This window comes from Psittacula echo, assembly GCF_963264785.1.
Source record: "Psittacula echo genome assembly, chromosome: 6".
Lineage (NCBI taxonomy): Eukaryota > Metazoa > Chordata > Aves > Psittaciformes > Psittacidae > Psittacula > Psittacula echo.
The window spans coordinates 23,735,433-23,749,024 of record NC_137743.1 but is presented as its reverse complement, the minus strand read 5'-3'; the positions used below and the strand labels follow the sequence as shown (position 1 = coordinate 23,749,024).

Genomic DNA, 13,592 nt, shown 5'->3' with positions numbered 1-13,592 from the left:
TCTCCTGCCTTGCCCCAGTGGAGGGCAGGAGCTCGGGATGTCCATGCCAGCACGTGTGCCCCTTGCCTAGGGTTCTGCAGCCCCTCTGCTCCTCCCTGTGCATCTCTGCAGCCCCAGCAAGAGGTGACACTGCTGCCTGGCAGCCTAGTGTTTATTCTGTGGCCACAGTGCTGTGGCAGAGGGTCCTGTTGAAAAGGGGTTGGTCTAGGAAGAGCAAGAGAGGGGTGGAGGGTGCACCCTCCAGCTCCAACACTGTGATGTTGTTGGGGCGGCCAACTTGCAGTACCGAGCCTGGTACAAAGAGGGTCTGCTGGGGCCCATGGCGGGGCCAGTACCGGCCCAAGTTGAAGCCATTTATCCACAGCTGGCCCTGAAAGATAAATATGGGACCGAGCTGTGCTGCTGTTCACCCTCACTCCCTTTCCCGGCTACACGCTGCCTTACCTTGCTCCAACCTGGGAACTTCACAAAGGTGTCCCAGGCGATGCCAGGGGTCTCAAGGGTCCCAGTGTAAAAGGCTGGTCCTGCTCTGCCCCTTCTGCTTGATTTTGGCAGGGCAGCATGGGGCCAGCCCTGCTGGACAGCAGCATCTATGTCCAGGGGATAGATCAGCCAGTTGCTGAGAGGGATGGAGTCCAAAGAGAGGTTCCCCAGCAAGCCCTGAGGTGGAGCAGGAAGGAAAATGATGCAGCAGGGTGTGCCGGGGCAGGAGCACCCTTGGTTTCCCCAGGGCCTGTACCCCTCGCAGCAGTGAATGTGGAATGGGATCACTTCCAAGGGGCTATGTGGCCCTGGCTGTTGTGGCAGTGTAAATGGGAGAAAGGGGTGCCCACCTCACAGCCTTATCCGGGTAGGTTTGCCAAGAGGTGGTGTGAGATTGACCAGGAAAGCAGGTTTGGGGTGGCCATGCCATGGCCAGGGTCTGTTGTGGATGGCAGAAGAGGGGCTGTTTGGCCACACAGGTGGCCAGGCGATTCCATCCAGAGCCCCAGGACCCACTGCCCTCACCTTGAAATCACTGATGTTGGCCCCGAAGCTGATCCTGCCCATGTTCTCCAGGAGCACATCCAGGGTGTCCCCTGCTCTCCCCATCACACGAAGTGTTGTCTGCCCGTCCCTCTCCAGTGTCCCACAGTACTCCTGCAGCCACAAGGTCAGCACTTCTGCCCCATGCCCACATCCCACCACCCCAAACCCTGCTGACAGCCTGCCAGTGTAACATCCTCCTCCCCAGAGCCAGCCCAGGGCTGCCCTCTAACCCTGAAGGGGGCAAATTTGTGCCAGAGGACTACCCAACAAGGGCTCAGTGTGGCTCTGCACCCTGGCTGTTCCTGAGCCTCTGGAATGGTACAGCCCTGCTGCCGGCAGAACCCAGAGGCCTCCTGAGTACTGAGCAAGGGATAGCTGTGCTTCTGTATCCTCACTTTCTGCAGCATCACGTAGCCACGGTCACAGATGCTCTGGGGAGGAGCACCCAGCGCGGCTGGGTCCAGGACATCCCGGGGCAGCTGTGTGCGGTACACCACAAATCCATGGGCCTGTCGGACACAGCACAGGGCACAGAAAGGGAAACAGGGCTGAGGACAAGCTCTACTCCTCCACCTCAAAGCCAGAGCATGGCAAACAAGCCTAGGAGCACCTCCCTCTGTGTCCCCACTGCATTCATCCCCTACCTGCTTTATGGCCTCAAAGGTGAGGGGGAACCAGCTCTGGATGGGCCCGGAGGGGCACAGCACGTCCAAGACATCCAGGAGGTCAGCATGCTGCAAAGAGAGGGGTGGGCGCTGGGCAACCAGGCAGCACCAGGCAGGGGCAACACAGCCCCCAGGGCAGGCACTCACCTTCTGCAGGGCCACCCGGCCATAGGCGTACTTAGGGGTGGCAGGTGGCATCGGGCCGGCTGGCAGGGGCTGAAACTGAACAGCAAGCTGTCAGCTGCCCCCCAGGGCAAGCAGGAGACATCCCCTTCCCTGCCAGCTCCATGTCCTGCTGTTCCTTGGCACAGGCAGTGGTGCCCAGTACTGTCCCCCTCCTGCCAGGCTCAGCACCTTGCTGATGACTGTGCGGATGGCAAACAGCTTCTCAGTGGGGTCTCCTGCCTCTGAGAGTGGGGCATCATAGTCGTAGCTGGTGGTCACTGGTTTGTACTGGTCCTTGAAGTCAGCACCTGGCCAGGGAAGCAATGGGAGCTGGAGGAAGGGGCTCTGCCAGAGCTCAGGGCATGGAACCCAGTGAGCTCTGCATTCCATGGTTGCAATGCAATGGAGGGGCATGACCCAGAACTGGGAGTCTCTGCCTGGGGACAAAAGGAGTCACAAGGGAGGGACAAGCTTGGGTTCAGGGGCCCTTGGGTCAGAACACACCATGGGACAGAACAGGAGCCTGAAGCAGGCTCCTCAGAGATAGACAAGAAAAGTCCTCCAGCATTGCAGCATCCACCCCCTCCCCAGGGCAGGCACCTACTCACCACTCCAGTAGGCAAAGTTTGTCCCCCCATGGAACATGTACCTACGGGACACCCCAGAGAGCCCCATCAGCACCCCACAGACCCAGCAGGGGCTGACCATGCCCTGCTGTGCCCAGTGCCAGCCCTGCCTGCTGAGCCCTGGGGTATGAAGGCGAGCAGCAATGCCCACTCCAGTGCTGGAGATGGGAGGCAATCCCTCCTCGGCTGTGCCCCATCAGCTGACTACTTGCATGTTGACACTGGCTCCCAGCTGCAGCATGTCCTCCAGGCCCCGGGCCACATGCACCGAGCTGGTGCTGGCGTGAGCCTCCCCCCAGTAGTCCAGCCAGCCTGTGTAGTACTCGGAGTTCACCTGGGGACCAAAGAGATTGTTACCTGCCCAGAGCTCCTGTCACCCCTCTGTCAGCCACATGTCCCCTTGCTCACCCATAGCCTTGCCCCCTCAGCCCTCCACCTCCCCAAAGCCATCGTGGGTCATTGCCCCCCACAGTGGGGAACAATGTCAAGCTCACCAGAGGCCCCTTTGGCTCGACCCAGCGCTGGGCTCCAAATGCCTCTGTCACATTGGAGCCTGGGGAGGTGCAGGGAGGGAGGTTGGAGAGCGACAGAGCAGATACTCTCACCCCCTCTCCTGCCCCCCCACGCTGAGGGGTACCTGGCCCAAAGTCGATGGTGGCGTAGAGCCCCTGCAGTGTGCCGCAGTGCAGCTCCTCTGCCCGTGTGCTGTCGGTGGTGAAGAGCAGCACCTCACTCCCCAGCAGCGCCCGGAAGGCGCCCAGCAGGTGCCGCAGGTACCCATAGTCACAGGCGTAGTAGCTCCCATATTCGTTCTCCACCTGCACACAGGGCAGGGGCTGGCATCCAGCATGCACAGGGCAGGTCCCCCTGCCCACTGGGACGAGCATCCAGCTGCCCCCTTCCCTCCTGACATCATCAGATGTCGTGACAGCCCCCAGGTGGATCCTGAGAACGACCTTCCAGCTCCACCGTGACCCCCAGCTCTGCCAGTGTCCCTCAGACAACAACTGGGGTTCTGGTGGGTACCCCAGAGTCCCAGCCCTTGGATTTAAAGCCAGGTCTGGAAGCTGGGAGGGATTTATCTAAGCGAGCTGTGCCAGATGAGGTCATGGTGTAGGGGGCACAGGTGGCTTTTGGGGGCACATCCAAAGGCAACACAGACAGGGTAGGGGGCCAGGCCCTACAGCACCCTACCTGCACACTGACGATGTTCCCCCCATGCTGGTATAGCCGTGGCTTGATCTTGGGTAGCAGGACATTGAGCCAGGAGTCCACAGCTGCCAGGTAGGCTGGGTGTACACAGGACAGCTCACCTGGCTGCAGTGTCCACCCCAGCCCACACACAGCCAGCCCTGCCAGGACGAGTAAGGGGCAAGGCCAAACGTGATGGGGGAGGTAGAGGACAAACTTCAGGGATCCCAAGAAGAAGATAGAAGAGGACGAGGAAGACCATGCAGACAGGTGCATGGGGACTGGCACCAGGCTCTAAGGAGATGGCTCCCATGTCAAGCCTCACCGGGGTCGGAGGAGCGCAGCACAATATCTGGTTTCCACAGCAGCCAGGAGGGCAGGCCACCCTGAGGAAACATGCATAGCAGAGAGGAAGGCAGAGGAACCGCTCAGCAGCCCACTCTTGCACACGGCCAAAACCTCATCAGCACACTGCTAATGCTCAGCATCAGAGTGCTATGTGTGCCACATGGCAGCAGCCTGGGCATGGCTGGCCTGGCAGCAGGGTTGGAGCACCCATGCCCTTCCCAGACCACGCATCACCCTTCTGTGCCAGGCTGCGGTCTGGGGCTCACCATCTCCCACTCTGCACAGATGTAGGGCCCCGGCCGCAGGATCACCAGCAGCCCCAGCTCTGCTGTCAGGTCCAGGAAAGCTTCCACATCCCGGTTTCCCACAAAGTCATAAACCCCCGGCCATGGCTCGTGGTAGTTCCAGGGGACATAGCTAGGGTGAGAGGAAAGATAAGCACATGGGGGCTAAGGGCACTGCAGTATTATGGGTAACCATCCCACAGGCTGGTCTCTCTGCTCCTGGGAACTAGCTTCCAGTCTGAGCAGAGGATGGCAAAAGGGGGTACACTGGGACCAGCACAGGCTCATGCATGTCTGGCAGCGGTGTCCTGTGAGTTGCAGTCAGCCCAAAGCAAGGGGTGACTGTGATTAGACAGCACCCTTGCCTCTATCCCTGCTCCAAGAACCCCAGAGACCCTCAGTGGCAGTTGTGGGCTGTGCCCCACCACTTACACCTGCACAGCGCTCAGCCCGCTCATGTACATCTTGAGGAGCCGGTCCCTCCAGGCAGGGCGTGGGACACGGGCGTAGTGGACGCTGCCCGAGATGTAGCGGAAAGGAACACCATCCTTGCGGAAGCAGTCCTCCTCATAATCCAGCTCAAAGGAGCGTGCCAGGGGGGAGGCCTGCGGCAGAGGGGCAGTGCTGGGGGGGCTGCAGAGCCTCCAGAAGCTCAGCCACCCCCTCCCATGCTGGGACAGGGACTGATAGGGCTGGTTCCTGGGGAGGACTCTCCATTCTCTGTGCAGGGACAAGGCAGATGCCATGCTGTCCTGGGAGAGCAGGAGAGACAAGCAGGGCAGTCATTTACACCAGTTGGTGGCCCCTCTTGCTAATCAAACATCCTGCAGCTGGGCTTGCAGCAGCTTGTGGGATGCATGCCGCTGGGGACGGGTGCAGGGAGCTGGGAGTGCAAGTGGGACATTGTGCAGCAGAAGGAGCCATAGCAGGGAGAGCAGAGACACGGCAGATCCCGGAGCCATCCCACCGGATCCTTCACAGCTCAGCCCCGCGCACTTCTCCCAAACTCTCCACCCGTGTTTGCTAACCTGCGCGTGCAGGAGCCCCGCCGCCAGCAGCAGGGCAAGAGCTGGAATCCCCATCCTCGCTGGGCGCTTGGCAGGCCCGGGAGGAGGGACAAAGGTGGACGCGGACACCCCCGTCATATGATCCTTCCTGACCAGTGCCGGGCGCTTCCTCCAGGTCCTACAAGCAGGGAGCGGGAGCAGCAGCACAGCCTGGGGAGAGAACATCGCACAGCGGGTGAGCAGCTCTGGCCCCCTATGCGTGGTCCAGCTGCACATCACCCCTCCAGAGCCCACCCAGCATGGGATGTGGGCAGCACACCACAGCCCGAGCCAGCTCCGCACATCTGCGGTGCCCCCCGGGGTGGTGAGTGACACACGTGGGGGCACAAGGAGCCTCGTAAGTGTCACCACCAGTCAAAACGCCCTCGAGGGAGCTCAGCCCACTTGTTCCATCGGAGGGGTAGGTGGTGGTGGAGCCTCGGTTACAGCTGCGGTAGCAGGGGTGCTGCTGCTCTCCCGCACCTCTCGCAGCCGGTGATGCCACCGCACCGCGTTCCACCCCGGTCACAAAGCGGAGCGAGCCCGCCGGGTCCCGAACACGCGATCCCCTCCGCGCTGCGGCGGGCACCGGGCAGGCGGCAGCGCCCCGCCCGCTGGGTGACGCGGCAGGTGACGCATGGGTGACGCGCGTCGGCGGGTGATGACGCGGCGGGCGATGGGGCAGGTGCTGTGTGTCTGCTCGCGCGGCACCGTCAGCCTGGGGGGAGCGCGGTACCTGGTGCTGCACCGGCTGGCGGAGGGGTGCGAGCGGGGCGGCAACGGCAGGGGCTTGGTTACCGGGGGGCTTAGGCGTGGGGGGATGCTCGGGCATGGGGGGATGCTCAGGCGTAGGGGATGTTCAGGCAAGGGGGGGCTTGTGCACGGGGGAATGCTTGGGCATGGGTATGATGTTTGGACATCGGGGGATGCTTGGGTATGGGGGAATGGTTTGGCATGGGGGTGCTCGGGCATGGGGGTGCTTGTGCACGGGGGGATGCTCAGGCATGGGGGCGCCGCTTGGGTGTGGGGGTGATGCACGCACGTAGGGGATGTTCAGGGATGGGGAATGCATGGGGGTGGAGGTGATGCTGGGGAATGAGGGTGTGCTCAGTTATAAGAAATGTTTGGGCATGAGGGTAATGCTCAGGCAAGGGGGGTATGTTTAGGTGTGTGTGGGATTCTTGGGCATGGTGCAAAGATGCTTGAGCACAGGCAATGTTTGTGCTTGTTAGGGGTGATGCTTGAGCATGGTGAGGGAAGATGCTTGAGCATAGCGAGTGTTTGTGTATGGTGGAGTATTCTCATGCTAGGAGGCTGGGTCGTGCCCAGGACTGGGTGTTTGGACCCACAAGAGTGAAGGCGATTGGACCAGTGGGGTTGTTCATGCGGGGTGGGGGAATGCTTTGGATGTCTGGCATGTGTCCCCAAGGTAGGGGGAATGTGCATGTTTGGGGTATTTTCATAGAGCAGGGTGTAGGCACCCACTGCTCTCTGCTCCCCTCCCTGGGGTGCTCACAGTCGAAGCTGGGCACAAGGTCCCGATGCGGTGCCACAGCAGTGTGACATTTGACCCACACTGTGCTCGTCACCTTGCAGAGGCTTCAGCTACGTGGACCTGGTGGAGGGCCTGCGGGACGGGCGCTTCTACGCTCTGAAGCGCATCCTGTGCCATGACAAGGAGGACCACCAGGCCGCCTTGCATGAGGTGGAGATGCACAGCCTCTTCGACCACCCCAACATCCTTCGCCTGGTGGCCCATTGCATGGTGGAGAAGGGTGCCAAGCATGAAGCCTGGCTCCTCCTGCCCTACGTGAAGGTGATGGGAGGTCCCCCAGCTGTCCCCCACCCCCTTGCCACTGGGAGCAGCTGTGGTGACCGGCTGCTTGCATTTGCCAGGGAGGGACCCTCTGGAGTGAGGTAGAAGCACTGCGAAAGAAAGGGACCTTCATGCCAGAGCAGCGAATCCTTCTCATCCTCCATGGCATCTGCAGTGGGCTGCAAGCCATCCACAGCAAGGGCTATGCACACAGGTGGGGGCTGGCAGCCTCAGCTGGGGGGTTGGCAGGGAGTTGAGCAGGCATTCAGTGACATCCGTCCCCACAGGGACCTCAAGCCCACCAATGTGTTGCTGGATGAAGATGACCGGCCCGTGCTAATGGACCTGGGCTCCATGAACCAAGCTCGCATCGAAGTCAACAACTCTCGGGAGGCCATGGCCCTGCAGGTGGGTTGTCTGGGACATCGCCCCACCAGCCCATCCCATCCCTGGGCCCTTCATCCTCACCCTCCTCTCTGCAGGACTGGGCTGCCCAGCGCTGCACCATCTCCTACCGTGCCCCCGAGCTTTTCACAGTGCCAAGCCAGTGCATCTTAGATGAGCGCACGGATATCTGGGTAAGGATCTGGACTCCTGGTCCCTGTCCCACTGCCGTGGGACTGCCCTGACCTCACCATGCTCCAGTCCCTAGGCTGCGTGCTGTACTGCATGATGTTTGGGGAGGGCCCCTACGACGCCATCTTCCAGAAGGGTGACAGCGTGGCTCTGGCAGTGCAGAACCCCATCACTGTGCCCTCCACAGCCAGGTGAGGGGCTGAGGAAGGTGACCCTGCTCCCAGGCAGCCTCCTGTGTTGCGCACCACATGGACACCCACCTCACCATTTGTCTTCCAGGTACTCGGCTGCCTTGCAGCGCCTGCTCTCCTCCATGATGACAGTGAACCCCCAGGAGCGACCCAGCATAAACGACATCCTCCAGCAGCTGGAGGGGCTGCAGCCAGTGCCGGCGGGACAGGACACCACACAGATCTGAGCCTGTCCCACCCCACTGCAGCGACGCACTCTGAAGCTGACCCAGGGGAAAAGCAGCTGCCCTCATCCCTGCTGCCCCATGGAGCCATTGCAGAGGGGATTGCTGCAGTCAGGGGAGAGCTGCTGCTCTTTGTTGGAGTGTGATGGATTTGGAGTGTTCTGTGCCCTGAATGCTGCTGCGTGGGACTTGGTCTGTGTTCCAGAACTGTGGACATGTGACCTGCTGCTAAACACAGGGCCCTGGCTGCCCCTGGGGGTTACAGAGGAGCATGCTGTGGGACCTCCCCAGGGTGGTGGCAGCAGTGGCCCTGCAGTGCTGCTGTGCCACAGGAGGGCTGCTCCTGCCCAGGGCAGAGCTGCAGTCAGGATCCTGGTGCTGTGCTGGAGCAAGGCAGGGGATTCCAGCACCTGCTCTGCCACTGCTCCCAGCACCAACATTGCCTTGTGTTTGGAGTAAAAGATGTTCTTGCAGAGGTGGATGTGTCCCTGTCTATGGGGAGGGGATCCCGCCAGGAGCATTAGGAGAGGAGGGCATGCTGTCTGGGTTAAGCAGCCAAGCGTTGCTGGAGGGGCAGGACAGTGGAGGACAGCTAAGGACAGCCCCGCTGGGCCAGCACAGCCAGAGCATTAGCAGTAAGCAGGGAAAGTTAATCCATGGCCCCAGCACGCTCCTGATGGGAGTTAACACAACTCTGCATCTGCAGCCGTGCACTGCTGTTGAGAGCCTCTGGGGCTGGGCACTACAGGCAGCGGCAGGAGTACAGGCAGAACTTCTCTGCTGCCCAAGCCCTGCCACAGTGGATGGAAGTGAGCAGAGCCTGTGGACATCCCACAGCCCAACAGCACCCTTGTCTGGAAATGCTCCCTGGGATGTGCAGCAGATGGGCTGCCCATGGACGGGGAGTAAAAAAAAGAGATGCAGACAAGCAGTTTCACAGGGACTGTTCCCCACCTTTAATCCTCTCAACACAACACAGCAGTAAAGCAGCCACGGGGTTTATGCCATGCTGGATGCTATTGTGGGGTGCACCCGCTGCACCGCAGAGCCAAGCATGTTGTTTGTCCTGCACTTTTGCCACAGAGATAGGGGTGCCAAGCTGCTCCCACTGCTTCAACCACTGTCCTTCCAGATAGGCCCTCATACCCTCAGGCTGCAAACAGGGACAAGTCTCAGCAGCCACCAGTATTTTCCTGCTCAGGCTAAACCTGCTCCCCTCAGCTCCAGAGTACAACATGGGGCCATATACCACAGGGCATACACCACATAAGGAAGCAACACCCACCACTAGCTGGACCAGTGAGTGGGGTGGGATGTGTGCCATGGCCCCAGAGTGGACCCAGGGGCTCTTCCCTGCACAGGGAGCAAGCTGTAGCCGAGCAGAGTGCTGGGAGGAAGCATAGCAGCACCAGCAACAGAGCTGAAGCACTCACCACACACCTGACCTGGCAAGAAACCGAGACAGCTGGGGGGTTAGTGGGAGACATGGAGGCTCTGAAACGGTTTATTGCAAAGGGTTTCTGCAGGTAACACAGGGAAGGAGCACGGTCCTTATTGGTGGGGGCTTCTTTACTCCTCGCCCTCCTCTTCATCCTCGTAGGAGTCCAGGCCCACCTCTTCATAATCCTTCTCCAGAGCGGCCATGTCCTCCCGTGCCTCGGAGAACTCCCCTTCCTCCATGCCCTCCCCCACGTACCAGTGCACGAAGGCTCGCTTGGCGTACATCAGGTCAAACTTGTGGTCCAGGCGAGCCCAGGCCTCGGCGATGGCCGTGGTGTTGCTCAGCATGCAGACGGCGCGCTGCACCTTGGCCAGGTCCCCCCCCGGCACCACAGTGGGAGGCTGGTAGTTGATGCCCACCTTGAAGCCTGTGGGGCACCAGTCCACAAACTGGATGCTGCGCTTGGTCTTGATGGTGGCGATGGCGGCGTTGACGTCCTTGGGCACCACATCGCCACGGTACAGCAAGCAGCAGGCCATGTACTTGCCATGGCGAGGGTCGCACTTCACCATCTGGTTGGATGGCTCAAAGCAGGAGTTGGTGATCTCGGCCACTGAGAGCTGCTCGTGGTATGCCTTTTCTGCAGAGATGACAGGGGCATAGGTGGCCAGTGGGAAGTGGATGCGAGGGTAGGGCACCAGGTTGGTCTGGAACTCGGTCAGATCAACATTCAGGGCCCCATCAAACCGCAGTGATGCTGTGATAGATGAGACGATCTGGCTAATGAGTCTGTTCAAGTTGGTGTAGGTTGGGCGCTCGATGTCCAGGTTCCTGCGGCAGATGTCATAGATGGCCTCATTGTCCACCATAAAGGCACAGTCTGAGTGCTCCAGGGTGGTATGTGTGGTGAGGATGGAGTTGTAGGGCTCCACCACGGCAGTGGAGACCTGTGGTGCCGGGTAGATGGAGAACTCCAGCTTGGACTTCTTGCCATAGTCAACGGAGAGTCGTTCCATCAACAGGGAGGTGAATCCGGAGCCGGTGCCACCTCCAAAGCTGTGAAACACGAGGAATCCCTGGAGGCCTGTGCACTGGTCAGCCTGCAGAGAGAAATTGCTCTCAGATGGATTTCTTTGTGGGTATCAGATGGTTCAGAGGCCCTTCAGGACCTGGTCCAACCCTGCCATGGGCTGCTGCAGATCCCTCTCAGGGCACAGCAGGGTTTGCAGTGTGCTCTGAGCCCAAGAATGATGCTGGATCTCAGCCAAAGGGGGACATGTACTCCCTCTGCAGTCACCTACCAGCTTCCGGATCCTGTCCAGCACTTGGTCAATGATTTCCTTGCCAATAGTGTAGTGCCCACGGGCATAGTTGTTGGCAGCATCCTCCTTGCCGGTGATCAGCTGCTCTGGGTGGAAGAGTTGACGATATATTCCAGCCCGAACTTCATCTAGGGGAGACAGGGGAGAGTTCAGCCTGGTGGAGGCTGCTGGTTTGAGCTGTGTGCCAAGCAGAGCAGCATGTGTGAGCACCCATCCCTCATCTGGGCTCCACCTGCCAGGGCTATGTCCACATGTCACCAGGGACCCACCAAGGACCCACACATCACCAGGGCCACCACCCGCATCAGGTTTCTCTGGCAGGAGGTGGCTGCCACCTCCTTGCACAGGAGCTCAGGTTCTCCCACTGTCGGGAGCTGCAGCAGCACAGCGGGAGCTGCGGTTCCGGTTGGGCTGGTTTCTCTCTGTGCACATGTGGTAGCGGAGACTACTAGCAACGCTGCCTCTAGGGCACTTCAAGAACAAAAGCTGGTGCTCAGGCTTGTGGCTTCTCCTGGGGAAAGAAGGGCCCTCAGGTTGAACCCAGTACAGGATGCTGACAGCAGACCACAAGTACCAGCTGCTTGCTACCCACCCATAGAATCATAGAATTGTTAGGGTTGGAAAGGACCTTAAGATCATCTAGTTCCAACCCCCCTGCCATGGGCAGGGACACCTCACACTAAACCATGCCACCCAAGGATTCGTCCAACCTGGCTTTGAACACCACCAAGGATGGAGCACTCCCTGGGCAACCCATTCCAGTGCCTCACCACCCATAGGTGCACCCCAGGCCATGCAAATTCCAGCACTCACCAATCACAGTGGGCTCCAGGTCCACGAAGATGGCCCGCGGGACGTGCTTCCCAGCTCCGGTCTCACAGAAGAAGGTGGTGAAGGAGTCATCCCCTCCACCAATGGTTTTGTCGCTGGGCATCTGCCCGTCCGGCTGGATGCCGTGCTCCAGGCAGTACAGCTCCCAGCATGTGTTGCCCATCTGAACGCCAGCCTGGCCGACATGGACGGAGATGCACTCGCGCTGCAGAGGGGAAGGAAGGGTCAGATCCCAGCACAGCTCTGTCCTACCTGCCTCGACAAGGGTCTGCCTGTGCCAGTGCCACACAGCCACCAGCACAGGAGCTGCCAGTGGTCCCAGAGAGCACATGCTCCTTTGGGTGACCTCCTGCATGCTCCTGAGGGGCCCAACAGGGCTGTCATTGTCCTCAGCCATTGACAGGCATCCTGCTGGGTTGTGAGCCAGCTCTCACATCCCTCCTACCCAGGCCTTGCTGGGATCCACCAGCCCCATGGACTCTGGCCAGGGCTGTCCTCCAGCAGCACATGAAGCAGAGCTGGCCCAGGTCCCCTGCACCAGCCACACTACCAGCTCCTTCCCCAGACTACAGCAGCCAGGCAAGGTGCTCAGCTGATGGGGAGTACGACCCATACGGTGCAACCAGTATAGGGAAACCCCCCTACTTGATTCTCCAGAGCCAGGTAAGCTCTCAGCCTCCTGAGATGAGGGGCCTTGGGAAAGCAGGGGCAGTGGGTTGCAGCCAGGAAGGGCTGGGGGTGAAGCCCAGCAGCCTCCAAGGCAGCACAGATATACTTCAAGCTACGCAGTCCCATCCTGTGCTGCAAAACCATGTGGGCAAAAGGCTGTGAGCTGGAGATGTGCCTCCTGCATTCTCGTCCTGCTGGTGCATGCCTCCTCAGCTAGCCCTAGCATCCCTGCTCCCGGAGGACACCAGGACTCTGCCCAGAGGTCCTGGGGCTCCTCGCTCCTGCATTCTCCGACAGCACAGCACTGCGAGCTGTGATGGGGTCCATGCCCCATCCCAGTGCCGGCGGAGGACAAGTCCTCTTGCCCCCCCGGGAGTGCCGGGGGCAGCCTCTGCCCACCGGGAATGGGGACAGCCCCGGGCAGGGTCCTCGGTAGAGCCCGGTCAACGCTGAGGCAGGCAGGGCGCTGCGATGCACCTTCTGGCACAGCCCCTGCCCCTTCCCGAGCCGCTAAATATAGCCCGGGCCCCAGGCGAGGGCAACGGCGACGGCTCGGTTTAAAGAGCTGCCCCGGTCCGCTTCGCCGCTGCCAGAACCCGCGGAAAGGGACGGGACGGGAGGGCCGGCACCCCCACTCTCGCCTCCCAAAGCCAGCCACGACGGAGCGCCCTCTGCAAAGGGGGGAGCCCCGCCGAAGGCCCAGTCCCGGCTCTCGGTGTCCGACTGACGCCTCCAGCCCCGGCAGCTGTCCCCGTCCGTCCATGGCCACCATTCCCCGACGGACAGATTACTCGGCTCCATCCCCAGCGCACCCCGCACTGCGGCGGCGGGGAGGACCTGGGCTCCCGGGACCGTGGCGGCGAGGGTGGACCGGACAGGAGAGGCGGGGGGGGTAGCGGCTGCCCACGGGCCGGGGCCGGTAGGGCTGCCCAAGGTCACGGCGGGGAAGGAGAGGGCGCATCCCGGCGGTTTCCCGGTGCCCAGTGGTCGGGGGGGTGCTGCCTAGCGCCCTCCCTGCACCGTTCCCGCCGCCGTGTCCGCACTCACCATGTTGCTGCTGGGGATCCGGGCTGTCCCGGCGGCTCGGTGCGGAGGGGCTCAGCGCGGAGCTGCGGCTGCTGCAGTCCTCTCCGCAGCGCCTTCTTATAGGTGGGAGGGGCTCACTGCC

General features: G+C 61.2%; 3 protein-coding genes across 3 annotated transcripts; 1 reads left to right on the top strand and 2 right to left on the bottom strand.

Moving 5' to 3' along the window:
• Nucleotides 1-42: 42 nt before the first annotated feature.
• GLB1L (galactosidase beta 1 like) lies at nucleotides 43-5,888 on the bottom strand. The gene is made up of 17 exons (XM_080621350.1): nucleotides 5,760-5,888; nucleotides 5,337-5,525; nucleotides 4,741-4,913; nucleotides 4,291-4,441; nucleotides 4,002-4,062; nucleotides 3,680-3,774; nucleotides 3,123-3,303; nucleotides 2,980-3,038; nucleotides 2,694-2,819; nucleotides 2,468-2,504; nucleotides 2,049-2,167; nucleotides 1,842-1,916; nucleotides 1,674-1,763; nucleotides 1,425-1,538; nucleotides 1,009-1,140; nucleotides 445-660; nucleotides 43-370 (listed from the first exon to the last, which is right to left on the bottom strand). The coding sequence occupies exons 1-17, from the start codon at nucleotides 5,766-5,768 to the stop codon at nucleotides 152-154; spliced, it is 2,046 nt and encodes a 681-aa protein (XP_080477476.1). The 5' UTR covers nucleotides 5,769-5,888; the 3' UTR covers nucleotides 43-151.
• A 127-nt stretch (nucleotides 5,889-6,015) lies between these two features.
• Nucleotides 6,016-8,293, top strand: STK16 (serine/threonine kinase 16; the record flags this gene model as incomplete). The annotated part of the gene is made up of 7 exons (XM_080621974.1): nucleotides 6,016-6,116; nucleotides 6,951-7,170; nucleotides 7,251-7,384; nucleotides 7,458-7,578; nucleotides 7,653-7,748; nucleotides 7,816-7,937; nucleotides 8,026-8,293. The coding sequence occupies 7 exons, from the start codon at nucleotides 6,016-6,018 to the stop codon at nucleotides 8,162-8,164; spliced, it is 933 nt and encodes a 310-aa protein (XP_080478100.1). The 3' UTR covers nucleotides 8,165-8,293.
• Nucleotides 8,294-9,730: 1,437 nt separating this feature from the next.
• On the bottom strand, nucleotides 9,731-13,563 carry LOC308222855 (tubulin alpha-5 chain; the record flags this gene model as incomplete). The annotated part of the gene is made up of 4 exons (XM_080621295.1): nucleotides 13,472-13,563; nucleotides 11,738-11,960; nucleotides 10,904-11,052; nucleotides 9,731-10,702 (listed from the first exon to the last, which is right to left on the bottom strand). The coding sequence occupies exons 1-4, from the start codon at nucleotides 13,472-13,474 to the stop codon at nucleotides 9,731-9,733; spliced, it is 1,347 nt and encodes a 448-aa protein (XP_080477421.1). The 5' UTR covers nucleotides 13,475-13,563.
• Between the last annotated feature and the right edge of the window lie 29 nt (nucleotides 13,564-13,592).

Bases quoted from the DNA above. Each gene is read 5' to 3' on its own strand.
- GLB1L (XM_080621350.1), bottom strand. The intron at 2,505-2,693 runs GTAGTCAGCTGA...TCCCGTAGGTAC, and splicing joins GAGCCAGTGTCAACATGCAA to ATGTTCCATGGGGGGACAAA. The intron at 661-1,008 runs GTGAGGGCAGTG...GCTCCACCTCAG, and splicing joins CCAACATCAGTGATTTCAAG to GGCTTGCTGGGGAACCTCTC.